At 44.9% G+C, this 27853-nt stretch overlaps 3 protein-coding genes across 11 annotated transcripts in view; 2 read left to right on the forward strand and 1 right to left on the reverse strand.

Annotated features, from left to right (window-relative positions):
• LOC124211112 (uncharacterized) overlaps window positions 1-15749 on the reverse strand; it is a 53682-nt gene extending 37933 nt beyond the window's left edge. For 2 of the 7 annotated variants that reach the window (XM_046609852.1, XM_046609847.2), the window contains exons 1-18: window positions 15651-15749; window positions 14403-14580; window positions 14138-14330; window positions 13912-14025; window positions 13670-13844; window positions 13122-13222; window positions 12817-13026; window positions 12553-12738; window positions 12361-12475; window positions 12038-12279; window positions 11800-11922; window positions 11514-11705; window positions 10962-11164; window positions 5895-6225; window positions 5006-5160; window positions 4122-4329; window positions 3641-3935; window positions 3229-3539 (exon numbers count right to left, since the gene is read on the reverse strand). In XM_046609852.1, the coding sequence (XP_046465808.1) occupies window positions 3229-3539; window positions 3641-3935; window positions 4122-4329; window positions 5006-5160; window positions 5895-6225; window positions 10962-11164; window positions 11514-11705; window positions 11800-11922; window positions 12038-12279; window positions 12361-12475; window positions 12553-12738; window positions 12817-13026; window positions 13122-13222; window positions 13670-13844; window positions 13912-14025; window positions 14138-14330; window positions 14403-14572 (3324 nt within the window). In that variant the 5' untranslated portion in view covers window positions 14573-14580; window positions 15651-15749. Of the gene's footprint in view, window positions 1-3228; window positions 3540-3640; window positions 3936-4121; window positions 4330-5005; window positions 5161-5894; window positions 6226-9687; window positions 9844-10961; window positions 11165-11513; window positions 11706-11799; window positions 11923-12037; window positions 12280-12360; window positions 12476-12552; window positions 12739-12816; window positions 13027-13121; window positions 13223-13665; window positions 13845-13911; window positions 14026-14137; window positions 14331-14402; window positions 14581-15239; window positions 15550-15650 lie in introns of those variants that run through there. The other 5 variants (XM_046609844.1, XM_046609845.2, XM_046609846.2 and 2 more) reach the window with 5 other exon arrangements.
• Window positions 15750-18845: 3096 nt separating this feature from the next.
• On the forward strand, window positions 18846-26283 carry LOC124212796 (myomesin and myosin binding protein). Its single transcript, XM_046613254.2, has 9 exons — window positions 18846-19101; window positions 21050-21429; window positions 21701-21923; window positions 22001-22288; window positions 22370-22497; window positions 22589-22761; window positions 22847-23183; window positions 23260-23695; window positions 23785-26283. Exons 1-9 carry the CDS (start codon window positions 19014-19016, stop codon window positions 25959-25961), a joined length of 4230 nt encoding a protein of 1409 aa, XP_046469210.1. The 5' UTR covers window positions 18846-19013; the 3' UTR covers window positions 25962-26283.
• Window positions 26284-26702: 419 nt separating this feature from the next.
• The window catches only part of LOC124211134 (uncharacterized), a 65455-nt gene continuing 64304 nt past the window's right edge, over window positions 26703-27853 (forward strand). For all 3 annotated transcript variants that reach the window (XM_046609903.2, XM_046613250.2, XM_046613253.2), the window contains exon 1: window positions 26703-26859. In XM_046609903.2, the coding sequence (XP_046465859.2) occupies window positions 26847-26859 (13 nt within the window). In that variant the 5' untranslated portion in view covers window positions 26703-26846. The remainder of the gene's footprint in view (window positions 26860-27853) is intronic.

A 27853-nucleotide genomic window follows, 5' to 3' on the forward strand; every position in this document is an offset into this window, starting at 1 on the left:
TATCTACCATTTTCTTTGAGGCTTCGTCTCGTTCCTTTTATCCACTTGTTTCAACACTAATTAGCTACTCGATTTATTTATCGTTATCTTTGATTGAACGCGCCTCGTTTTATTTCTTCTCGCACGCGTTTCACTGCAGACTAGAACAACAATTAATCGTTCGAATAACGCCCATTGATTTGTGGAAATATCAGCATCGAATTTCCAATTTTTTCTTTTCCACTTTCTGCCAATTCGTTCGTCCGTCCGTCTGCCGATAATACCGAATCAATACCACGCTTTGTTTTTAATCCTCGACTGGTGAAAGAAACGCGTGGAATAAGGAGGCACAATACGCCGCCATTATGCAACCTCAAGAGATTGCGAGGTCGGCTTAAGATCGCTTTGATTCATATTCAAAACCAACAAGTTTCTTAACAATTGTTCAAATCCGATATCAAATCGAATCGCGAATCTATTTTAACCGCTGCTCATCATCGGTCTAACAAATCGTAAAAACGTCCGTGTAACCAAAGAAGAATCTATCGTTTGTTATTATTTCCCCCGAATTTGCACAGCTGAGAAATTTTTTTGCGCGTTATTAACGAGGCACGAATGAAACGCGTGAGCCGTGTGAAAATAAACACTTTTCACCGGATTAAATTTTGAGGAACAATCAATCAGGATTCAGGGCGCCGTTTATCCTTATACATTCAGTTATTAAAACCGGTCGTTTCTCTTTCTCATTTATTACTGAAAGTAACAAGATTTTCATGACATTTTCTAAATCGCTGAACCTGCGGCCACATTTCAGACCATTCCTAACGGATAATCGGCTTTTCACAAAAGGTTTAACATCAACGAGGGACCAGGGAGCGACCGGAAGGCTCTTCGACGTCCGGTTCATTGTTTACCGTCATTCGAACGAGGGATGCAGACACTTGACCGGTGGTCCAGAACGAATACAGGTACCAGCCAATTACGCGGCGTTAAAAGATTCGCGCATAAATTCGATACGCCGTTTTTCGCAAGTCAAATTCCAGCCGAACACCGTCAGCGCTTAAACGCTATTTCTGGTCCCTCGCCATTCCGCCTCCATATTCGAAAACTGCGCCGGAGCGAAGGAGAGGAAATGTTGAAAAATCGCGGTACCGATCGCTCGGTAAAAAAGCCTGACCTTTGCCTGAGAGTCGGTTCTGTAATGCGAAAAAATATCGATCATGCCATTCCACAGGTGTTCCACATATCTGAGGGAATAAGACTCGTTCAATTTTACGAATTCGCGAAGAGGAAACGCGACTTGCGTCAAGTTTCGAACGGCGGTGACTTTTCGCCGGCAGTGATCGACGGACGGCGGACGATGAATGACGAGTTCGTGGTGATCCACGCTTCGCACCGGCGCCGATTACCTACCGAAATTCAAATCACACTCAAACTTCACTCGACGCACGGTTTGGCACTCCGCGCCTCGTGTTTCCTCAGTGCCGGTCCACCCAAGACTGGCCAACTCTCGACTGCACACTCGAACCCGAAGGAAACTCCCCGCCGAATGGAGCCGAGAATTACCGATCTCTCACGGAATGTCCCGATCTGGGATCTAGAGTCGAACCGCGAAACTCCAGAAGTCGAAAATTTCACTGCCTCTACCGACCGCGACCGGTGAGTTCCTGATACATTTAGCGGAAAATTCAATTTACCATGTCCGGTTGATTTTCTGACAAAATTTTTGCGATTGTGTTATAATTTTATGGAGAACTTTGCATTTTTTTTTTTTTTTTTTGGCTTTGATAGGGAAAAACATTTTTGTCAAACAATGACACGAGTTAAGTAGATGTAGATTTAGAGTTTCAGAGGCTCATTTTAACTTACCAATAACGATAAGATAATATGACAAACGTAATATATATTCAAGAAATGTTGAGATTCTAATTCGTTACTTCAATTCCTGAGCTATCAAACTCTTTTTTTAAGAATTTTATCTGTTACAATGACCGTCGAAATAATAATCAAAAATTATTGACAGTAAAAAAAATTATCATGGAATAGAAACCGTTCGCATTTTTCTTCGCATTTCAAATTTTCTCCTCATTATATGAGATAATGGGGTGATTAAAGCACCGCAAATGGCTCGGTCATAATGCCTGCGGTTTGCTTCTCAGAAGCATTAATTCATCCCGCTTGCAACCGCATAACACGTTTGGTTTTTCTCGAAGTGATTTTTACAGTTTGACATTAATTCTTGAAAATATTTGCATAACGGTATTAAATGTTGGTACTCACTAAGTTGCCCAGGTCCTGAGTCGACAGGGTCAACAAGTTTGTCCTGCATGCGTTTAAAATTATATTCACATATTTACGTGATACGCTATGTTACAATATGTTTGACCGAAATAATATCCCTCTATTACACGTAGAACTTATAATTAACGTCGCGCGTCGTCCACAAAACCATGTGCTGATTACAACTGTGTTATACGTATACGTCTTCGTGTATGTTATACGTATGTGTCACAAGCTGAGATACACGGAACTAATTACAGCTATTCGTACTTGGAATTCTTTATCTATCGGCTGCGGCTGCAAGAACTTGTAAGCAGATACGCCGTCATCATTGAAACACAGGAGCAATTTTTAGATAACACGAAAGATAATAAATCGGAGGTGATGGTCGACCAAAAATCACACATACACCAAATCATGCGATACACTTGGGTCGGTTAGTAAGCCATAAGGAAAAAAAAAAAAAAACAGGCACAGGCAATTATTTTGGCAAAAACATAATTGAAGTAAAAATAATAATTTATTCACACAACACATCTTAGAATAATATCTATTAAATTACGTACAATAATTATATTTATACACATCTATGTAGCATAAATTAATAATATCAGTAACGTAATAACTTGTATACACATCGATAAAACCACGACGTAAAACGAACTCAAAATACAACACGCCAAAGTTGAGGAACAAAGCGAGGAGACGTTCAACTTGAAAAAAAAAGATGTTTTTTTTTTTTTGTTTTTTATTGTAATACATCAATCGATGGAGAGAAGAAAACGATTTTTAACCAAGCGATCGCAAGTGTCTAAAAATTTTCAACAAATGCAGCTAACATATCTCGCCAAGCATAAAGTCGAAACGCGCAGCTGATCTGACGGATCTTTGGGCGATTAGACAATGGCTGAGAAGGCCGTTAGAGTTTTTTGAATCCTCGCTATTTCCGCAATTACCGTTGCGACTCACCTTCTTCATTCTTTCGAAAAGGTCCTCTTCGTCTTTCGAGTTCTTTCCATTCGGCGTCGTCTCGATTCCGCTGTCGTCGACGTGGCTGACATCCAGCGAGCATTTCTCCTGAATTTCCCGACTCGACGCTTCAGCCAAAATCGACGATTCTTCTCGCGGTTCGTTCGCCTCTTTGGAATCCCGACATTTTTCCTCCTCACGATCTGACGAAGATTGTTTCGACTCCGTTTCATGCGTCTTTGTGAACTTTAAAAGACGGCTGTGCTCCCTGACGCTCTCCTGAGACGCGTCGCTGTCCTGGGACTCGTCTTCTGCAAAAAAAAGTTGACAAGAAATGAGATAAAAAGAAAGTGAACGTCGTGTTAAATTAAATAATCAGACTCATAAGAATCCTTCACTTCGCACGACGTACTTTTTGGGCAAATCGGGAGAATCTCGTCACAGATTTTCGCGACAATCTGCTTGTCGATGTCCCGGAGAATTTTTTCGGCTTCGATGTGTTGAACGGAGGCTAGAGGCTCCTCTCCGGGTTCGGAAAGTCGCGTGATTTCCCTGAGGTCCTGCAGCTCCTTGACATCGGTGTGTTCGTGATTGTCGCAAAGAGTATTCGACGTCAGTTTGTACGACGTTACGCCAAAGTGGGTGCTCTGGGAAACCCGGAGCGTCGTCGTCTCCGTTACCTCCTTAAGGACCTTCCCGGATTTTTCCTGTAAGTTCAGACGATATCGGGTATCAGATATCGGAGAGCCTTGCCGACCTTCGAGAATTACGTGAGAATTTTCATCGCCAACTCCACGCATTGGCGGATGATATAAATAGAACCGATCGCTTGCGCAACTTTATCGTCGTCGCCGATTTCCGCTCGGCTGCATGGTTCGACCTTATCGGCTTACCTCGGTCGTCTGCTTGACGATCGTGCTGGCACTCGATCTATCGATCTCCGGTGTCTCTACCTTCCCAACCACTTCCTGCATCTGCATCGGCAACCCGATCAGTTCCGATCTTTTTCCAGCTTCGCAGAATCTTGATTCTGTTTCTTCGATCTTCAGTTCCGGTATCTCGACGTTCTCCACGTCGGACGCTGGCACGTCGACGTCCCACCTGAAATCGTTCGTTTACACAACTGAATATTCTCAGAAAAATTGGACTTTGAAATGGCTAGCCGATCGTAGTTTTTCAACCCTTTGAATCATACATTTTTCCTTACAGTAAGATTCCTTGAAACTGGAAATGTAAGAGTTCTCGAGGTCACTTATCTGAGAAATTGTCAAAATTCAAAGTGGCGGATCCAATATGAGTGAACAGGATCAATATTTACATTTTGAGTCCACCAGATTGGTTCCGCCATCTTGAATTTTAAAATTCTGACGTCGGATACGTTTTCACCGACCCCAAAAACCACCGAGTAACGAATTTCAAGCGAATCGAATCAATTTTCATATTATCAGTCCGCGATATTGGATCCACTGGTGTGAATTTTGAAATTTTTACATGGAAATCCTTTTTAGCGAACCCAAAAACTCAAGATTGCCAAGTTCCACTTTTTTAGTCCCCATAACCTTCCCACAATAACATTTATTCTGTAAAAACAGGCATTTTCAAAACTGTATTTATAGCGCTCATTATATTCGCGGTATCATCATAATCCCTCTCAAAAAATCAATATTGACATCTTAGTAGCCCAATATGCAATAAAAATTAAATAGAAATCTTCGATACCCGATTCAATAAAGATGTCTCATATATTAGACGACGTACCGCAAAGAGTTAAACTTACCAAGCAGTGTCGCCGCATTCGGAAGCCGTCGTGAACGATCCGCTCCTTGACTCGACCTGGGCAGAAGTCACCGAGCATTCAGTTGCAGTCGCGTAGTCGTCGCCAGGAATTTCTTCGGCACCGTTGCTGAGAGTGTGGCTTATCTTGGTTCCACCCTTCGGGAAAAAAATGGGGACATTTACAGGAATTTCAGGTAATTTTTTTTTTTCATGCAGAAAAGTTTAAGAAATTTTAGAGGTTTTAGGTATGCATTTCTTACACCTTTCAGAGTAAATTTGCTTCATTAGATCCTTATTTAAACGTATCGGGGTGATGCACAGAGTGAAATTTCAATAGAGTGTAAAGAGATGAAGATTCATTGCGCGCAAGACTTCTAACTTGATGTTGTAGCGTATCGTACGGATTTGTATGGCATAATCTAGTTGCAAATGCTGACAAATTTTCATGGGGTTTTTTCAATGGCTTCATTTTGAAAGAAAATAGATCAATTTTTAGAATCATGACAAAAAATGAGCCGTTTTTTGACATAAAATTTAGGTTATCTCACTCCCGGGTGAGAATTTGGGCAAAATTCTATGACAATGTTTGAAAAATACTTGAATAAATAACGTGTAAAAATTTTAGGTGAATCGATCAGAAACTGTAGGAGAAACCCTGCGCGCAAATTTGAATAATCAAAAGTGAAGAAAAATGCATTCAAAGTTTAAATTCTCAAAAAGTTGCACTATGCACTCATACAAATTAAAGTTTTTCGACCCGAAAAATTTGTAGTGGGCCAAAATCGATACGCGCCCATTCGTAGGAGGGATGAAGGTGTACAAAAATGCAAAAAAACGAAAATGGATGTTTTGTTCTTAAATGCCAAAAAATCGGTTGGAAAAATTTTCACCTTCTCTGCTATATTGCTCGTTTCTTGATTTTTCGCCGGTTGCTGTTCGCTGGCGGCTGATTCCAACATCTTCCGTATCCCGGCAGCGACGTCGACGTCGGTCTTGACGTCGGACTCTCGGTCGCACTTCGGGAGAGCCGATTCGTCGGTTGCGGAGGGCGAAGAAATCGAGGCAGATTGTTTCGGCTCCGCCTTGTCACTCCTGGCACCTGCCTTGCAGAGGCGAGAATCCAGGCGCTCTGCAAGCCGCGTAACTTCCGCCAAACGATTGGAAATCGCCTCAACCGCCGTCAGGTTTCCGCCGCCGACCAGCGTCTCGTCATCGGACATTCTGGTGGTCAATGATTTTATCATTGTGAAAGAAGAAGAGACAAAAATTTACGGCCGCGAGTGATTCACCAGGTCGAAATTTCGCACCTACTTTTAAGGAGCTCCTACGCCGAAGGGCTTAAAGATAGTAAAGTAGATTCTGTTTCAGGGCAATATCAGACCCTGCTTCGACGATAAAAATTTTCCAAATTTATCGATTTAACAAGTTTAGGCTCAAGGTAAGGTCTGTTTAGAAGCTCCTTTAACCCTCCAAAGGTAGGGTTGAACCTACTTGTTGAAAAAAAATATTTTTTTTCCAGACCTGTGTAATATTTCTGTACCTCGGAGAAGTTACAGGTCCAATGGAGGAGCTGTAGATTGAATAGCGTCAAAATGGAGTCAATCGTCTACTGAAAGCGTGAAAGTAGGATTTGATGTTTAAATTTTTAGGAATCGGAAATTTGATGTAGGATTTGTTCCTAAATTTTTTGAGGTTCGAGGGTGAAGGCAGGATTTTTACGTTCAGTTTCCTTCAAAGTAGGTTTATATGAGCCCTGGTAGGGTCAAATGTAGGCGGAATTTTTACGTTCAGTTTCCTTCAAAGTAGGTTTATATGAGCCCTGGTAGGGTCAAATGTAGGCGGAATATTTCGACTCGGTTCTGCTTTCAATATGAATAGATATCTGTAAGTGAAAGAATTAAACAGCTGCGAGGAGAGAAATTATCAAGACAAGCGGAAAGGCGAGACGATTGATCGTATTTTTCCTCGAAGGGTATTTAAAAACTGTTGGAAAACACAGTGTTGTAACAACATTTAAAAAAACGAGGTGAGAAATGCTCTCTTGCGCAATAAAGCGATTGACAGCAAACCCTAACTTATTGGCGGGGCGAAGGTGTTCTAAAAAATTCCATCACCAGGCCAACACGAAGACAGAGTCGCGTTCACCCGCCGAAAGCTAATAAATCCAACAGTCGCGGTTATTTGGCTTCAACGTCTGCTACGTTTGGAGTGACTGATGGTAGAGCAAGATCACATAAAGTAAATGTACCAATTATGGAACCTTTTGTTTTCCAAAATTATAAGTTTACGGCACAAATTGTGAATTTTTCGATGACTAAAGCAATACAGATTTATTTTTTGGTAACTTTAGAACGAAGGATAAAACAGGTACAACAAAAATATTCAATAATTGGAACACTCACTTTATAACTGAAGACAAGTTGTTGTTGAAATTCGACTTTATAAGCTTACAACCAAAGTATCCAATGTTTCAAATTAAAGGCAATTGCACGGATAAAATGGACAAGTGTGCAGCAGTTGGGTTTCGCAATATTGTGTATCGTGTCGTAATTAGGGAAGAAATTTTGTGCAACATCAAAGGATAGGAAATTCGAAGATCTGAAAGACGAACAGCTGACGCTGATCTGCGATTTCGCTTTAATCGTCTCCGCGACAGCGAAGTGCGACGTCTCGTAAATCCAGACTTAAACACGATTGGACACTGACTAGAATTAGGCGATAAACTGGGACGACAAAATGTCGAGGTTATGAAATAATTTCCAGATTCGTGAAAAACCGGAGAAAATGAAATCTCGAGAAATGACCAGGCTGCACGGCGGTGAGTATCATGACAAGATGGCGCCGCGGCACCAAACGCAGTAAATAAACAGCCATACGTATAAATTTCGGAGTTGACGAAGCTTGACACGACTTACTTGATCACCGAATAGCAAGCTCGTATGACTACGGCGAATAAAAAGCCCGGGACGTCGTATTCAGCAAGGAGTCCTTGGAGGGTGTCGTAGAGCGGCATGGCGGCGTGTTATCGGTCCGAAAAGTTCGTGAGGAACTAGCCGAGTAAAGTTGTCGACTAGAGAGTGAATGCGGGAAAAGAAAGCTGCAAGAGTTAATGACCTACAAACGGAAATAGGATGCACTTCTATCCCCGGTTGTTCGGCCTACACACAACCGCAGTACGCGCACACGCCGTGCCATGCTGTAATCAAAGCAAACGACAGGGGGCCGTTTTTTATCCCTCGAGAAAAGCTCAACGCAAGCCCTGCTTCCCTGAATCTTAGGGTGAAAGGAAACGCAGCCGCGAAGATACGGATCAAGTCAGAAAATCCTTTCACGGAGCCATAGTTTGTTGTTTTTTTTTTCTAATCTTTGGTGGTTTCGAGTGAGCTTTTTGCAAGCTTGAATCGTTCGGCGAAGCTTCAGAGTTTCATTTTCATTCTCAGGCGAGGCAAAAGTACAAGGCTGGAACGAAACGCCACGACGTTGTACTGGATTGATTATTAATAATTTTCAATTTCAAGTGACCGAAGAGCTTTTTGCGCGCGTGCCAATTCGACACTCGGTTTTCGCATCTGCAGAGACGGAGACCGCTAAAATAGGACGTTTAGCGACTATACGTAACGATAGGGATAGTGTACATCGCGTCGGAAGCGGCTCTTTGAAATTTTATTATCCATCAAGTTAGCGTCATTGGGCGAACGCGTTCAACGACGAAAATTTATCGCAGTTTTGTGTAACATGCGGAATTCAACGTGCACTCACTCTCCGTGCGTTCGCTGTAACATTGCACCGGCAAAATATACACATTATCCCTCAAAACATCTGCAGTGGACAAGCGTTACATTATTTATAAGACGGTGTAACAGTTATAACGGCGGACTGTCTTCTGCGGGCTTGGAAAAAAAATTATATTATATATAAACTAGAATACAGCTGTTACATTATGTGCCGATTAGAGCGATTCCAAATTCGCAATCATCTAAACAGTTTATGAATTACGAACAACCTTGACGCTTCCGTTACTAAAAATTTCCTACGTATCGATCGAAAATTTATTCGTATTTAATATCTTAACCTCAGTGTATGTATGTATGTGTGTATGTATGTATATTTCAACGAAGGTTATTTTAAAATATCGTTACCAATCAGATTTAGTCATCAAGAAAAAATCGACCGTTTATGTTGAAATACACCAAAGCAGCTCATGTTAAATTCACAGTCAATAAATTGTTTTGTTGTATATTATAGGTGTACAATTCTTATACTGTCATACACTGTTAGAAAAAAAATTTCACAGCAGATCCACTAAAATTTTTGTGTTGATTTAACCATTTTTTAATGTATTACTAAGTAAAAAGAAAGTAAAAATTAAAAATTAAATGTTGACATGACAACTTGAATGTTAAAATTTAAAAAATTTGTGCTGTATTCACTAGCAGAAGTGTAACGAATAACACAAAAAGACTGAAATAGACTTGCTGTGACATTATGTTTAGTTAATTTTTTCTAACGGTGTACAAAGTGTCATCTGTAATATCATTCGGCAAAGTAAAAAACATTTATATAGACGCAGCATATAATTTGAATTGCGTTTGAAAAAAACAAATGATTATTAGTATTTGTTGTTAATGAAAAAAGTCCAACGAAACCTTGAATAAATTTTGCGCATTAAAAGTCGCCACTTACGTACAGATATCTCGTCGACGACCGGGCGTAGACTGCGTCAACTTCGGCGTCGGCGTCTGGACGCCCCCGACGCTGCGTGGCATCCTACGCGATATATTCGTCTTGTATACTCTAGTTGAATATGGTTAGTGAGCACGTGTACACGCGCACACACGCGTGTAATGCGTATGCCTGACTTTTCGATAAATACTGAGGGGTGCTGAGAGCCGTGAAACGGACTCGAACCGAGGCAGGACGAAGAGAGAGGATCCGCGACTAATCGAAGGACGCGGTCGAAATGGGAACGAGCCATAATCGTGCCACCGCGCTAATTTGCCGCCGCTGGTCGCCTGCCAAAATACGGAATTCTGGACCCGAAATAATTCCATAAGTCCTCATTCATCGAACCTGCACTGTGCACTGTTTCCGATTCGGCGAACGCTTGGCGCCGCCGATTGTCCGCAGCTATGCCTAATCCTCACGTCAGGATTGATACTACGCATATATGTTCACTTTGAGTTGAAATTGCAGTAGATCCAGCGTCGCTTTTAGCAAAGTCTGGAATTACTTGTTCGGAGAGAAAACTATGCACAAATCCAAAAAGCTTTCACGTTGTTGTATCCCAAATTGGAACAGCTATCTTATAAGGAAAGTATCCCAGGTAGATCTCTCGGATTTGATTTCTTTTGTAATATGTTATGGTAGACTCGACACTGAGTGCGACACATATTTTTTTTATCTGCTATTAACGGGGGCTAATTACGGGGGTGAAGCCAACCTCCAAAGTAAGGCATGCCAATAGGCGATTTGACAGTTTCACCCACAAGAACATAATATTTTTTAACCAGTCCAATTGGAAAAGTTTTCTCATGAAGAGAAATGAAAAATGTCATTTTATCGATTCAAGAAAAAAAAAACCTGAGAAATCGCCCCTTGGACATATGTTACTTTGGAGAGTGGTTGCACCCCCTTAAAGTGTTTAATGGCAGATGAAAAAAATACGTGTCACTTAGTTTTTATTCTACTATAACATGTTAAAAAAGAAACGAAATTGGAGAGATCGACCTGGGATACCTTCCTCGTTAGTGAGAAAGTATAAGATAATCCCCGGCGGTAGAGAAATCAATGGAAATAGGCTGTGATCCGATAGATCAACTTCGGGAGTTACGTAAACTAACCGTTAGCCGGAGCATCCGGTTTAATTGAAAGCATTTTATCTCGTCGACCCGCGTTTGATGGTTTGAAGATACCAAAATCAAAGATGTTCCTGATTCCAGAACGGACGTTAAACTCACCCTCGAGGACAGAGCGGCTCTTTCAACCGCGTTCTCAGAAGTCGTCCAAGTCTCACCATCCGTCCAACTTCGAGTAGCAATTTTTCCCGATTGGCTAGAACCTCCCGCATTTCGACGCGCATCATCACCGATGAGCTCGACTCTGAGGATCCTTTTCCCAGAGCGACGACCGTCTCGATCAGGTCCTCGAGTTGGGTACAGTGCTGGAACGGTAAAAACGGCGACCGATCACCAGTGTGAAGATCATCGGACCCTGAGTTCTGAAAATAGTCGTCTACTCCTCCTGACGATAAGCAGTGCTGTTTATTCAACGTGAGCATCGGTGCAGATCTCGAATAAATCTGGTCCGGTGCATAAGTTAGAATAACAAACATCGGGACGAGCCAGATGCGGCTGCGTCGATATGGTGGAGGAGATATCAAGGAACGGGGAACCGAGATGATTATTTTTAAGTTCTAGCAACCAGAACGCCTGATTTGTAGTAATGTATCAACGGTGACACAGCTCGGTGCAGGATGAAGTTACGATCGTTTGATTTATGGAAATGCTCACGTCTTCGACGCTCCGATGAAAAACAGCGCAAACTCGAAGCCTGGTGAGCTGCTCTTGACCCACAGATCGTAGCTGTCGCCAAGCCTGCCACAACCTTGAAGAAATGCTGGTGTTTTCCTCGAGCGAAAGTCTGCAGGACATTCTGAGGACTCGGGCTCCGTTCAGCAGTTGGCATCCGTAGTCGTAAGTTCCCTGCATTGGAAAAATTAAGATGTTTGGATTGATGATGAGGAACGCGAGCTTGAGCAGTAGATAAAGGTAATGTCCCCAACAATAAGTACAAAACCTTCGCAGTTTCCTGAAAGGACAGATGCTCGTCCTTTTGGGACTGAATCTCGTTGACGTTGCACCCGATCTGAACGTGGCTTTTGATCAGGACCTTGAACAAGTCGCCGATCCATTGTACCGCCTGAAAAACCAAACAAACACCACCATATCTAAAAATTTATTTCGTTAAAAAAGCAAAAAGTTTTCTTCACGTGCAGCTGGTTTGAAAGAACATTTAGCCGGTCACATAATCCTACCTGTTCCGCATCATTCTCGTAGGTGTGTATTAGCGCGACCTGCTTCAAGGTGAGCTTCTGCAGTTCCACGCTGTCGCTGAAGATGTTCTTCCTAGCGTTCGTTGCGTCCAAGATGTCACGGACGTTTACAATGTCCTCGCCATAATCGACGCGGATGTCCCGACCCAGAGCGTCCTTGACTGGCATCGAGAGAACATCCGAAAGCTTCTCACCCTCCTTAACCAACTCACGCTCGATGGCCTCTGCAAATTTGGTGATAATAAATCAAATGCTCGATTACAAAGTGCTGATTTCAGGATATTTCCAAACACTTATTTCCTTACCAAGAACGGACTGGTTCTTCTCAAGTTTCACGAGCTTCGCGCCAGCTTGAGAAAAGTTGTAGACCTTGTTACCCATCACCAGCTTGTCGAAGACCTCGCTAGTGCGGTCAAAGTACTGTAAAGAATGCGATGCAATAAACAGAAAAGCCGGACGCAGCGCACGTCCTGGTTATGGAAATGAACTCAACCGACCTCTGAAACGAGCCTGAAAAATCTTTGCGAGGTTATCAGAACGTTTCGTCTGCGCTCCAAACGCGAGGCGAAACTCCTGCATACGAAGTCCATAAAATCCCGTTGCGATTTCAGATCCTTCGGTAAAGACTCTGCGGGGATATTGTCTATCTTGTGCAAAAGCTCCGCGTAGCGACCGTAAGTATCCTGCGGGAATCAGAATAACCAGATAACTCAATGTGCACGTCTCTTAGCCGTACAACTTGGAAGACGAATTTATCTCACTCTACACTGAAGCTCCAGCGCCTCGTGTTCTCTTCGCAGTTCCTCCGAAGACGTGACATCGAAACCGACGCGATGCCTGGAGTTGAGCGTCGAATCGGCGGGTCCAAGAATCCAGTTTGTCACCCTGGCCACGCCCTCCTCGAGGCTTTTTATCTCTTTGACATATCCCAAGTGCCGTTCCAATTCCATCAGGGCGTTTTTGATCTCTGCCTGAAAGAGAAAAAAATCGTTTCATGCTATTTGAAAACGATCAAAAGCTCAGAGGCTGAATTCTGACGGTCAAGAACCTCGTCAGAGTTGATTACCTGCTTCAAATCGATGGAATCCAGGAAGGCCTGGACTCGCTGAACGGTGTCCAGAACATCCTGCGAGGACTCCCTGTTGATACTCATCACCACATTCCTACCTAGAACGATTTTTCGCTCTATGAGTGCTTGGTAAGGCGTAAAAACTCGATATCGGCGCTATAGCACGAGGGGGACAAAAACTACAAGTGTAACCCAACGCGAAACAAGATCGTTACACCGTTCTAAAATGGCGAATTCTTTTTCTTTCGTCCCACTGCTGAATGGTGTACCGTTGTCACGTTCTGTACAGTCGGAGATTGCGCTCGTATATCAACAAAGTTAACCGGGTTAGCACCGTCAAAGCCAATCGCTCTTTCCATTGTCCAACCAGGTCAACACTTCACGGATAAACCTACTTGTAGAAAACGCTTCACTCGTAGACGTGACTTAAATACATGGTCCAAAATTGTTGACTGAATTACGCGAGAGGTTAGAAAATCAGCGAGACTGAGGTAACATCGCGAGTGTAATTCCAAAATGCTTCACGCAAGCTCATACCCACCGACCTGAGTGAAGAATGTGTCTCGCTGCCGTTCTCAGCTCCGTAGTAGATTCGGAATAATCCCTGAAAGCCTCGTCGGATTCTCCATTCCTCGACTCTCTGGCAGAATGCAGTTTCTCGTGGAAATCCGTCAGCTTCTCCGACACCTCCGTGGCATCCTTAAGATAATCCTCGAGGTGCTAAAGAGGGGATAAAATCAAAGAGAAACCGCGAACCGTGCTTGATGAAAAGAGCGTATAAACTTACGATTCGTGTTTGAATCCAATCCGAGTGACTGTAGGCCTTGGATCCCCCCAACTCGGGGGGCAGCTGCGAGATCTCCACGTGGGCGGACAACTTCGCTAACGGGACGAAGAGAGGCTGAATAAGAATTAATCACACGTTACACGTTTTCGGGATATCGAAGTCCGGCTACTGAGCGCTGCGCTCTCATCTTGACAAGCTGCTTGCCAATTAATCCGTATATTCTCACCTCTCCCTCTTTGTGCGACTTGGTGCAATTGTCGACGTGCTTCTCCCAGAACCCATCCTGCCTGAGGACGATTACAAGGGCTCTCGCCGTACCGCATGAGGTTGAGGCTTGTCTGATGCATCCCCGAGCCACGCGCCAAGCTTCTCGCTGAGCGTCGACGAGGATCGTGAACCCATTCGACTTGGTCTCTTCACTGGGGACAACAGGATCAACTTACAACTTTTGGTTTCGACAAGCAACTGCCGTCTCTAATTGCGATCGTTACCTGAAGATGCCGATGAAGTATCGGAGCAGCTTTTCCAGGAGTGACTTTGTCCCGGATTGCGGTTCCAAGGGCATATTTACCACGATCAAGGGTCGACCCTCGCGGTCGTGGCCTCCGGGCAAATAGACCAGCCGCGAATCGAGGGCTTCGAGGAAGTCCACAGCCCTCATGATTCGGCCTAGAAGACGAAGAATCGGTTAGCCATTGCTCCCATCTCTTCATCATCAGCATCATCGTCATTAGTTATAGATAGGATTAATTCGACATTAGGCAGCGACTTCGAGTCACCCTCGGTGGTCTTTTGCTCTCGTGCTCTCGAAGTGAAACGCAGGCGCGTGCCAGCCCCCCCCCCCCCCCCCCCCCCCCCCCCGATTAGGGGAGTGGCCACCCTGATCACGCGCCACACGCTGCGCATCGCTCTGGCGCTCCCTGGCAATTTGCATAATGTGCCGTTACACGGATATTCCATGGTGCAAGCATAAACTACCGCGGTAATTCGAGGCGAGTACAGGCTAAGCACAAACTTGGACCTTTGAATGGAAGTTGGTTACGTGTCGAGGAGACTGATCCACATGCGCAATTTGATAGGTAAACACTAGTCCCGTTCTTTCATCTTGACGAATTTTCACGAAATTTTTTCCCAAAACTCCGTAGACGGTTCGCATTTTTTCATACCTCGGTAGTTTCGTATATATTATAGTGGTTTTCGGAATCAAGGAGGAAAACAGTCCGAGTTTATCATGCTTCACACTTTTCTTCTCGGACACATTCATCACAATCATCGTTCAACAGCAAAGTTACATAATTCAAAAAGCTGAATAGCACTCCTTGTCGTACCTAGTCACGCGTTGTGTGCCATAGACGATAATTCGATGACGTTAGAATTTCGCCGAAGCTTCATTCCAGAGGTATGACACATTTGAGTAACTACAACCATATGTTCCTTTCCATTTCATTATGCGATCAAACCAAGACTAGAGAAAGACGTACGGATATCAAAGGACGATAAAAATCACTGCTATCGGCCAACTTGACTGTGTAACGGATGGATTGTAAAGTAAACGTAAAGAATTCACAATCGAAACGGTAACAAATTTGCGCGAATGACCGTTCACGGGGAAATGAAAGAGTGGAATTTGGGTGCAGCCGTCAACGGCAGCCCAGAACGACTGTGATCAGGTTCCTCAATTCCAATTCCTGGTGACAGTCGCCCGGCGAAGCCGGATTACCACTATCACGAAGCCCTACCTGGGGTGACGGCCGTGGCAAAGAGCCGGTCGACGCGAGCCACGCGAACGCGTCACGCCGCGCTCCTCGGTCTACCTGCTCGACGAGACTGCGCTGGACCGAACGGGATGCTGGGGAGCAGAGAGGTGAACCGGGAGCTGGGTGGTGGGTACACCTCGCCCATTCAGGTACAACGGTATCCTGGCACCGATACGCGCCCATCTTCCCCTCCGGCCTTCCTCCTTCCCGTTCCACTCGATCTTGATTCCTCTTGCTCCGTAATCTGAGCAGAGAAACCAAAGAAGACCGGTCACGAAGGTCGTCGAATTCCACCTTACTTCACTCTGACGTTTTTCACTAATTGTTTCCTTTATCTAGTCAAGGAGTTGTACTTAGTCAGGAGGCCAAAAAGAGCGATATTACAAAGACTTTTCGTGAAGAGACAATTCAATTCATTATTATGAAAATTTATAAACATGTTGGAGTAACATTGAACTTCATTCTGATATTTTTTAGTCGGAAAAATAATTCTTTTCAAAGCTGCTATAACCGATCTCCGGAAAGTATTTGTCGGCGAGAAAAAAACCTTCGATCAAGGACTGAAAGATATATTCATAAAGCTTGTATAAAAGTTTTCACCGACTTCGAAAATATAGAATTGCGAAAAAGGCGTTCAAACTTACCAAACCACTTTCAAACGCTCCGGGACGTGTTTGCAAATATAGGCGTAACTTCAAGAATATTTGTCAGATCGGCATAAGATTTTCTGTCTGTATACTTGAATATATGTACTTTACGAAAATAAAATTTAAAAAATCGATATTTCAAAATCCAGGCTAGCTAAATCCCCTTAAGTATTATATCTGCTCGAGCATCGCACCAACTTATCACTTATCACTTTTGATGAAAGTCGGTCTGAATGTAGACGACCGATTCCTGATCATAATCATAATCATATTTCTTTTGTAAAAAAAAGGAGCAGATTACCTATCTATCGCCCAAATAAGACTGCGGTGGACATACAATCGACTAGGTATGTCACTTGGATTGTACGAGAAACAAGAAATAACGCTACGCGTGTCGATCAATGGTTGGTTCACCGGTTTCTACCAAAGACGTTAAAGTGATTCTGTGCAGCCCGGGGGAACCGGCTGTGGTTTCATCCGAAAATTCCAATCTGACCGGTATAATATTTCTTGACACGTTCCCACGTCTGATGCGGCAACTCGTTAGTCCCTTGCTGTTCACCATCTCCCATTTGAAAATCGAGTCTACAATAAGTTGTCATTGAATCCATGTCGAGAATGATAGAATGATGACAGTTTCTGGATATCCATAAGAAGAGATCAAACGGATTGAACGTGCGACACGGAATTGAAGAGTGAAAAGTATATTCCACTGCTTCTACTACTGTTGAATAAAGATTCCATCGCTTGGCGCTTATCGGGGCAAGCAGCTAGTTTTTCTTTGCCGTAGGAAAACCGAAGTGAAAACTACGGGGACAGAGATCAGAACGTCACCTGTACGAGTAAGTGAGGTAAGCCGATGCTTGTACGCGGTTCACTGACCGTCGATGACCAGAAGGAGAAGCCAAGGTAGCAGAGAGAGATGGGCGGTGAAAGAGGTGGTAGGAGTGATAGAGAAAGGAACGAGATGAAACGTGTGCGGAGGAATTAGGAGAGAATCTTGTGTTTCAGTTTCGAGTTTTCGACATTTCCACCCACAGCCGCGTCTCGATGGAGGCGAAATGAATACTATTTTCAAGGTCACAAAGTTTTCAATGTGTTGTAATTAAATCCTAATCACAAATGTCTGAAGAAAGAAAAGAATCTCAGGTGGGCGGTCATAAATGGTAATGATAAATTATGCGTGTTAATTACAACGTTGCGGGAATGACAAAAATAATACATGGAATATACTGTATTGTGACGATATATCCTATGATAAACAAATAGTCAGCGTAGAAGGTTTGAGGGTTTAGTGAGCTAGTAGGCCTGCAACGTTTGAGAGAGACGGTATGATTTAAATATGTGCGAGACTGTGAATTCCGAAAGTGTCACATAATTTTCGAAAATGTAATTTCATACAAAAATCCTCATCCGCTAACCAATCAACCATCTATTTAATTCGACGCTTAACGTAAAACAAGGAAAGAGAACGAAAAATTATAACAACAGTCTAAATCGTACATAATACTATAGACTCCAATCTCCCTTCTATACTCGACGTCATGAAAACCGCTCTACTCACTAATATAAGTGTTAAATGTGATTGTTTTTGTCTTTCATATCTTTCTCTATTTCCAATAACTGTCGGATTTTAATCAAAATTTGATTATACTATTATTTATACACTCTGTGCTGTCATTTATATTTCGTAGTTACATTAGAACTACCAAGCCAAGTTTGTGGCTTGCTACGTGTAGGAAGAATTTATTTTCTGTTATATGATAAACTTTATGGTACGAATTGCAAATAACCACCTAAATAAATAAATAATTTGTCTTCCTTAACCTTGTCTCAACTACCTTGTACATTTTTCTTTACTAATCTATTTTCCTTCATATTCAATCATTATTTAAAACATTACAGTATCTAGATAAAATGATTTATTAATATGTGCGAGACTGTGAATTCCAAAAGTGTCACATAAATGAAGTATTAATATACAACATATCAATGCACAAATTCCTGAAATGAATATACAATAAACAGAAGATCTGATCAGCCACCATTTATTACGCGTGTATAGCGTACTATGTATTGCAATAATAATTTAAGTCGATCATCACAATAGATCACGGCTTTCGCTGATCAAACAACGGTAAATCCTCACGAATGATGGTATTGACGACTGCGGCCGAGTACAAAAATATCCAGAATGCAAGAATCGCCCGCAAAAGACCGGGATTCGGGCAAAAAAAGTGTTTCTCCGGGAAGTTAAACCTCGTTGAAAATCGCACGTGCTGTTGTCGACGGAGGTGGATCGTGGTGAGAGCAAAGAGTCGACGACGACAAGCGGCAGAGAATCGGCATCGCAGGGAGCGAAGCTTCGAGCTTATTCACAGCGCTGCGGGTGCAAAAATAGCCGCGCGTCGTTCGCCCGATGGCGTCGGCGTCGGCGTCGGCGTCGGTTCGTTCGGAGCTTGGCCGCAATTCGTCGACGGAAGACGGGAGGTCGCCGCTGTCGCGTAGATCGGCGCCCTATCGGCCCGTCTATCTAGTCACTCCTTCCCCGCGCTCGCGTCAGGCTCGCGCTATATCGAGACCTGCGGTCCGGCGAGGCGCGAAGTGAAGACGGTGACGAAGACGGACCCGGCGACCAAGAGAAGCAGCGACGAGACAGCCTGGCCCAGGACGCTGGGGGGCCCACCCCGAGCGCGTAATGGGCAACGCCCCGGCCAAGGCCGCCTACCCCAAGAGCCTTGCGGGGGCCGGAAACGGTGGCAAAAAGGTGCACTGGAGCAGTCCAGGTACGCCAGCGACGCAGGCAGCCGCGAAAAGCTCGCGACGGTCTCACGTAAGAGCGGAGGGAGGACGCTCGCCTTTCCCTCCTCCCTCCTCCCTCACCCCTTTCCTGCAAGCTCCGCTTCGCGGATCCGTAACCCTGCCCCAACCACCGCCGCCATCTCGGCGCTCGAAGCTAACCCAGATTATACATTCCTCGCCAATTACTGACAGTTTGACAGTCCTGCTCGCGTCCTTCAGCGCTAACAACCGATTTGAAATTTTTTTTTTTTTTTCTCTTGCGTCGTTCCGGGTGAAGCGCACGACGGGGATTGTTTAGGTCCTGGACCATCTTTGCAAGCCCTTGGTCTTGGTTGATGGCCTTTCGTTGTAGCACCTTCGATCTTTCGCCAAGAAAAAACTTTGGAGACAGTTTTTTCAATCCAAATTTGAACCGCGGAAATGCGCCGCTCATGTGACACGTGGTTTAGTTGACTACGATCGGTAGACGTCGGTAGACTCTACTGGTCACTAAATTTGGAAACTGACTGCGAGCCACGTATAAGAATTTTTTTCTTTTCCTTTTTTTTCATTCTATCATTATTTGTGGGGCCATGCATCAATCGGGGTCGTTGCCTCTGGTCGAGTTCTCGTTTCTCAAATATTCGGCTGTTAACTTTCCGCTGTTCATTGATATTGAGAGGAGAGCGGAGATAACACTCATCGCCCAGTCGTTACCTAATATTTATTCAGACGTGCTGATTTCTTCACACGTCAAAGACCAGGCTGCAGACGATTTGCACATCTTATTGCATACTGGCGAGAGAAAATGTATTCGTTATAATTTTTCTAATGTCAAGTATCGAATCATCGTAAACAGGTGAAACCTCACTAGATATCTGATTGAATTGTAAACGAGCTAAACATCAGTCAATGAAATTAAAATGCACCACCAACATTCCCATTAAATTTTTGATAGGTAGGTTTTGCATCCAAACTGTGAAAGTGAGGAAGTAAAGAGAAATAAGATTTACTTTATAATAAGATTTTGTTGAAAACATCATTGCAGACCTGTTCTATTCTCTTGGTATATAGCTCCTTCCATTGGCAGGTCAGACATTTTCGAAAGCTCAAATATTTTCTGAGCCGCTTCTAAGCGTCCGCACCGACGTTCTCTCGCGAGGTACACAGCTTATTTCGCAGTATCAATAGTGGTATATTTTTTGACAATCCCGACAGTAGGTCTCGCCTGTTATATTCCACGAATACAATATAGTCGACAATACAAAGCAGATTGCCAAGTTTCGGAAGATCAGCCAAACTAAAGTTGTACTCTCACCTACTGCTGAGGTGAGCGATTGTACTTTCGACAGAGGCACAACACTTCGCTATATCCTCAGTTTTTCTCGACACTCCGCGTTGCTCGATTCCAGTTGTAGTACCGCAAAGTTGAGCTATGCATTTCCTACTCGACTTGATCAACGATATCATTCTTATTTCAACCACGATCATCCATTGCCTATAGTCCTGTATTGCCGCTATGGATTGGCATATTTTTACTGATTGGTATGGCGTCAATCATTCACTGTATCAGTAATTTGATGGAACCAGAGCGTCTAGTTTTGAAGTAAGTTTCCTGGGGTTCAGTGCCACATCGTCGTCGAGCAGTCCGGGTATCTCCGAGTGACTTCGGTCCGCTTCGAGTGTCTCGTCTTCTGCCAAGCTGTTTCTATTTTATTTCGGGATCGCCCCGTACGCGGATGTGTTGGTCACTGGCGTGTGAATGTGCCAGCGTGTAGGTGCGCGCATGCCTTTTTCGAGGGTAGTCCAACGATATTGGATTTTCCACATGCCCGATTCATGCCCGATGTATCGACTGCCCGATGCATTGGATACATCTAGTGGGACCTTCGATTGCATTCTGCAATTAAGCGTTGCTGTGACATGCCGAACTCATGCCAAACAACTTCTCAGGTCTTCCGCTGCCTCCGGGCAAGCCAATCCTCGTCCCTGGCTCGGAGGAAACGCAACCGGATGTTGTCAGCATCAGGTGGGAACGCTCCCCGAGCAACGGAGGCTCCGCCATCGTCGGGTATATGGTTGAGCACCGGCGCATGGGGTCTCCGCACTGGATCCGAGCTGCTCCGATTCTCTGCACGTTCCCCGAGCTGACCTTGAGTGGCCTTGAGCCCGGATGGCGGTACCAGTTTCGCGTTCGCGCCCAAAATGCCCTCGGCCTCTCCGAACCCAGCGAATTGTCCGACCCACTCACGGTCACCCTGCAGAGGACGGCAACGAGCACCCCGCACTTCGACCTGGAACTGAAGGATACGGTGGCTCTCGAAAACGAACAGGTAAGAGGCGGGTTTGATTCGTGATGCCTAAATATCGCCAGCTAGTCGACTGGAGCTGAAAATGAGCAATTGGATAAATAAAGCATGCTCAAGCTCCAGGCGGTGTAGCTACGCCTATTCCCGGCTTCGGAGAGAATTGCTTATTTTGCCAAAGCACTTTGTTTACGTTTGCCAGTTCGTTTTGAACCTTCACACCAGGAGCATATGTCGGAGCCGCTCGTTCTCAGTCGGGTTTTCGAATATTATAACCGTTTTCGTTGAAAATTTTCAGGCAGAGTTCATCGTGCAGTTCTCGGGCACCCCCCTACCGAAGATATCCTGGTTTAAGGACGGGTTTGAAATATTTAGTAGCCGGAGGACGCGGATCGCAACCGAGAACGGCAAGAGTTCGCTCCTCATCCATCAGACCGCTCTGAACGACGAGGGAGAAATAAAGTGCACGGCTACAAACAGGGTTGGGCACATCAGCACCAAAGGGAAACTTATTCTGGAAGGTGAGTCGAAAAACCATGGAAAAATCATCCAGGATCGAGGTTTGGGAAACTTTAATGGTGCAGAGGACTTTTTTCAGCACCCCCGCGAATCAGACTCTCTCGACAATACGAAGACGGGCTGCTTTTTGAGCAAGACGAAACAATCAGACTTAAAGTCTCCTTGGCAGGTAGACCTTTGCCGAGTGTCACTTGGTTCCACGACGGTGAGGCGATTCAACAGGACCTGAGACACGTCGTCGAAACGATGGAGGGTGAATCGGTGCTCAAAATTCCCGACGCGAAACGGGCTGACCGTGGAGAGTACACGGTCAAAGCGTCGAACAAGCTTGGCGAGGACGTGTCATCCTTTTTGGTCACCGTCACTGGTATAAATTTGTTTTGATAAACTGGAAAGAACTCTCATTTATCACGATTGATTCAATGTTCACAATATATTTTATTTGCAGATCGACCGTCAGCACCGGGTAAAGCAAATGTCACTATGACCCTCGGCCGTTCAGTAACGCTTTCTTGGAAGGAACCGGATGATGACGGAGGATGTAAAATAGGGACTTATATCGTAGAATATTACAGAGTAAGTTACTCGATTTCCGCAGACATATGTAATAGCTTCTCTTTAACGTCTTAATGAAACTTGAATGATCTCGTTTCTATCACTCGAACAGTTGGGTTGGGACGTCTGGCTGAAAGCGACTACGTGTCGTCAGTTGACAACGACTTTAGGCGAGTTGATCGAAGGATCGGAATATCGCTTTCGGGTAAAGGCTGAAAACCCTTACGGAGTGAGTGAACCCAGCGAAGAGAGCGATGTCGTCTTCATTCCGGACGTGAAGAGAGGGTTAGTGAGAGTATTGCTCTGATCATTCTGATGTACGTTATTACGCAGGGTGCATTTGCGTTTTTCGATTCTTTTACATGGATAGGATTACCGAGCCTCCGTTGAAAGGAAAGTCTCAGAGTCAACGAGAGATCAACAAGACGAAAGAAAAGCGCGAAGTGAGTTTTGCCGAGCCAGTTCAGAGGACACGAAGTTTGACTCGAGAAGAGGCTAGCAGGGGGGACAGGAATCCGAGTCCCGAGTGGACGTCCACCCAGCAGCTCAGTAGCGGGAGATTGAGTCGAGCGGATGACCCAGCCTTCGCCAGACGAGCTGGTTCCAAACCAAAGCCGAAACCAGACCCTCCGTTAAAGGCAAAAAGGTTGTCAAAGCAAGAGAGGATTGACACCGGGGACAACTTGACCTTGCCCAAGGACACGGAAGTGAGATTTAACGAATTATCTAACGTGTTAAACTTCTTTAGCGACAAGTCCTAATAAACGCGAATGCTTTTCGCAGGCTCTGGCAACTCTCAATGTCTCCAATAGCAGGGGAAACCTGAACTTTGGTAAGCAAAAGACTTTGGAACCAGTATTGGGGGGCCGGCATTCCCCCTTCAGGGACTCAAGGTCTCGTTCGGTTTCGAGGGAGAGAAGTCCGTCCCCGTTACTGATGCCGAAGATACAGGAGTCGCACGAGGAGTTGCTGGCCGCGACGCCACACTCAACATCGTCGAATCTTGTTCTACAGAAACAAAAGACTTTTGACAGCCTGCCCGATACCAGGCCGTTGAAGGTCGGTTTGAGGAAACAAAATACGGTTGACAATATTCTAATGTCACCCAGTTCGCCCAGAGAGAATGATGAGAGCATGTTTCACGGTAGCTCCGAATTCATGCTGGTATTGTACCCTGATGAAAACAATCATCGCAGCCAAGAACAAAATAATGCTGCAAGTAAGACCATTTCGATTTTATACTTTGTACTAGCAACCACGATAGAAATTTTTTTTTAACGTCAATTTATAACCCGATTGCATTTTCAGGTATTAAGGAGGGTCAGCAGGTCAATATGGAAGCTGAAGAAGATGATCTAGTACCTCCACCCCTGTCACTGTCTCTACCAGAGTTATTCAGCGCTAGTCACGAGGTGGTTGAAACTCTTCGAGAAGCTGTCAGTTCAACCGAGCTGCTGCACGAGCGAGCGATGGAGCGTTTCTACCACGCTGTAGCCGTTGAAGAGGCGGAATTAGCCAAGCGAAAGGCTCAGACGGAGAGGCGCACCGGTGAACTGGCTGGTCTGACAGGAAACGCCTCGCAAAAGGGTGAGGTAAAGATAAGGATCAACTCTTTGGAGGCCATCGACGGCAGTTCACCCGAGAGAAGAGCGTCCCTTCGGAGAAAACTGTCTAACTCCGGTGTAACTAGCCAAATAGCTTGGCAGGCGAAGCGGAATCGCAGGAGGTCAAGCGAAGGTCAGACCGAAACCCCAGCAACCGTCAACACCAGAACGAACGTACTCTTGGACGCTTCTTCAGATCCCAATCTACCGACTACGGTCTTTGTGGCTGGTATGCCGGATCAGACTGAAAGATTGCACCGATGGGACTCGAAGAATATGCCATTGACTGTAGAGATATCGGAGGTTCCGGAAGCTGATGTATCCGAAAAGGAATTTTACAGAGCCGATAAGGTGGTGAAAGAGGACGAGGTCCGGAGTGTCGAAACTTCAGAGGACGAGGAGGTGGAGGAGGAGGAGAGCAGTGATAGCGAAGATCTGAAATTATTAAAAGCGCGGATCCTGGCCCAGCCGATAATCGATGAGGAGGACACATACCACCCCAAAGGAAGACCCGTGCAGCACATCAGTCCAGATCTACCGCCAGTCCCTCCTCATATGATTCCGATTTTGGACATTTCTTCATCGGTTCCTACGAGGCCGGTTTCTCTCCCATCGTCGCCGACAAATTTGATGCCGAAGTCGATATTGAAGAAGCGAACGGAGACCGAGGTGATTCCGTTAAATCAATTCGGAAGACCTGTGCCACCAGAAAAACCAATTCGCAAATCCCTGCAGCCTGAAGAAAGTGAAGTTCAGCAAGCACCGCAACAGCAGACTGTAACGTTGAGAAAAAAGTCCCTGACTAGTATACCGGACGAAGTTAAAGGTGCGGCGATTTCCGAATCGGACATCGACAACTCAAACGTTCTCTCCGCCGCGGAAGTAGCGAGGAATCGAAGGAGGCAGGTACGGCAAACCTCGTTGGAAGAAGAAGCCGAGGCGAACATGGCTGTGATAAGTCATTACACGGAAATAGTCAAGCAGCACTCTTCGGGGCAAACGGTCCACCCGCCCCTCTACCTGAAGAGAGAAGACTTGGTCAAAGCGGCCTTGGTTGGCGAAAATGAGCCGCCGGTTGTCCAAAGCGAGACCAAGGTTTTACTAAAAGCGAATGGTACCCTAAGGGACATGGCGGCTATGGGTGACGTGACAAAGAAGAGCAGATCAAATCTTCCCGATGAAACGGAGGCGCCGACGACGAAGCGAGAGGCGGTTAAAGACGCTCGGAAATCGGCGGACCGGGAAGACAGCGGTAAGGTCAGAAGAAACAGCGTCGTATCGCGGGGTTCAACGCCAGCCAAAGATACGAAGGAGACAACGAAGCGGGAGAGCCGTCCATCTTCGAGGAATGAATCGGTGGCTGGTGTTCCTCGCTCAAGGAACGTCTCGAGAGAGCGACGACCTTCCAGGCCATCCTCAAGAACTGAAAGTCGGGGCGTGTCTCAGGAAAAATCGGTGCCACAACGTGGCCGGGTGCCTTCGAGGACGACGTCGGAGGACATTCGGTCATCGAGAGATAAGTCGTTGGAAAGACGAAAATCCAGTCGGCCAAATTCCAGGTCTAGTTCAAGAGATCGGTTTCGGCCTGAGACCCCAACCGAGGTCAAAATGGGGCGTCTTTATCAGGCATTGGGGAGTAGAAAATACAGGCCAACTAGACAGTACTCTGATACTGTTGCGGAGCTAAATGCTGACGCTGAGAGAAAAGTGAAGTCGACGATGAGTTACGTTACTGATCTTACCCTGCTCGCTGCTGCCATTTACGTTTACTTTCTAAAGAGTGAAATCCTCGCTTTACCATTCATCGGACTTCTGCTCTATCGGCAAATCCAGGAAGAGATTCACAGGTGGCTACCCAAATGGTGGAAACACCGGGAATAAGATGAATGCCACGCACGTACAGTTGGAATACTAACGATTCACTCGATCAACTGTATTATCACGAAAGACACTCATATATATGTATATTTATTTAAAAGAAAACGAAAAATTCATATGTATTATGTATACATGTCTGCGCATAATTGTAATATTACAACTTATAGTTTGTTAAATTTATTCATTTATTATATTATGTTAATGATTATCAAACGCCGAATAGCTCTAAATATTACGATGTAAATAACTGTAAGAGATTAACTTAAGCTGAAAACCCAAAAAAAGGTTAAAAAAAAAACAGAAAAGAAAAACAGAAGAAATTAATCGAAACGCATCTTCGTCTTCTACCTCAGATTATCATACTACAGTCAGCCTCATCCATTTCCTTCAGCTACTCTTTATAATTGAACAAGCAATCACCTTTCGTTGTATCATATCAATGTTAGTTGATACGTGATGATAATACATCTGTCCTTTGGCATGCACACAACTATACGTATTGCGGGATCAGAGTTGCAGATAATGGGTACCGAATGTTTACCAAAGTGGTATCGAGGTAACGGTCGGTGTTATGTTGTGTCTGGTATGAATACAACGTAACTCGACATGTCAAGAGGAGAATTACGTCAGCGACGCGCATGCTCTTTGGTCTGGTCTTGGGTCGGCGCCGTGACGCGACGCGTCGCGACGTACCCGAAAGACGATTTTAGACCGCAGCCCTTAGCGCGCGGTGGCCCCTCCTGCCCACAGATTTAGAGGTGCGCGGTGCGTGCGTCGTCGAATTGGAAAAGAGACAAACAGCGTGCCCCACGTTTGCCGGGCACTGCTTGCTGCCGAAGTGATGTCAGGTCGAGTGTGGCGCAGGAGGTACCGACGACACCTTACGACATGACGCTCGCAGGTAAGAGATTTGGATAAAACCGTTCGCCGACGGAGACTCGAGCTCAGGACATCCGAACAGAATTCCGAGCTGCTGCGTTCCTTCGGTATTTTTCCTGGACTCCTGGTCTGCCTTTATTGGCTCATTAGCCGAGCCTTTCGCCTTCCTCTGCAACGCTTTCGCGTGACCGCCAAACTTTTCCGGTCTGACACTTGAGTGATTAACGGTGAAATTTTCATACGTTCGTCCAAAATTGAAACGGGCATTTTTATTCTTCCGATACAGAGATGCTTTTGCACGTGTTCATCGGTCCTCCGTAAAACTTTCACCTCTTTCATTACTACCTATCGAGGAACTTGGAAGTTTTGCAATTTTTCCATGTTCTCAAATGTACTGGAAAGGTCAAGAGTGTACTTTTGAAACCGTAAGCTCTTCGGCCTGGCCGTGATAAGCTTGAGGAGAGAATAATACCTGGGCGGAAACGAAGGAAAATCGGGTGTCGAAGCAGGATTTGTTCGGAAAGCTCCTGGAGAAAGTGGAACCGCAGAAAGCCGGTCCTCCCGCACGATGTTGCAGATACTTCGAGAGTTTGAGCTTGAATATCTTGAGGCTAGGCGTGCCACTTGCGCACAGTCATTTAAACAGTATTTTTAGAATCTCGGCAAGTTGAGCACACACCGAAAACATATCTCGGTGTATAACTATATAGCTGTACAAAATCGAAACTTTTACCCCAACTTTATCGTCCGCATCTCGCTAACACCGCTTAACACCTGTCAACGCTGCACTCTGAAGAGCTCTGCCATTTTGGCGTGTGCAAAATCGATCCTCACAGATCACATATATTGCTTCATCTCCCGACCAAGGTTTATGCTAGGAACGAACTTGTTACCAGATTCTTTACGTCGACACCTTATCGTTTTACTTTCATGTCATCACAAATTCTTTTTTATATACTCTAAAATATGCAAGGATCGTTTGGCCGCTCTTCTGCCATGCAAAATATTCGTGTTAA

This window comes from Neodiprion pinetum, chromosome 2 (assembly GCF_021155775.2).
Source record: "Neodiprion pinetum isolate iyNeoPine1 chromosome 2, iyNeoPine1.2, whole genome shotgun sequence".
NCBI classification, from domain to species: Eukaryota; Metazoa; Arthropoda; class Insecta; order Hymenoptera; family Diprionidae; genus Neodiprion; species Neodiprion pinetum.

Excerpts from the sequence above, each read along its gene's own strand:
- LOC124212796 (XM_046613254.2), top strand. The coding sequence starts at position 19,014 with ATGGGCAACGCCCCGGCCAAGGCCGCCTACCCCAAGAGCCTTGCGGGG. Across the intron at positions 21,430-21,700 it reads TGGCTCTCGAAAACGAACAG|GCAGAGTTCATCGTGCAGTT; the intron begins GTAAGAGGCGGG and ends GAAAATTTTCAG. Across the intron at positions 22,289-22,369 it reads CTTTTTGGTCACCGTCACTG|ATCGACCGTCAGCACCGGGT; the intron begins GTATAAATTTGT and ends TTTTATTTGCAG.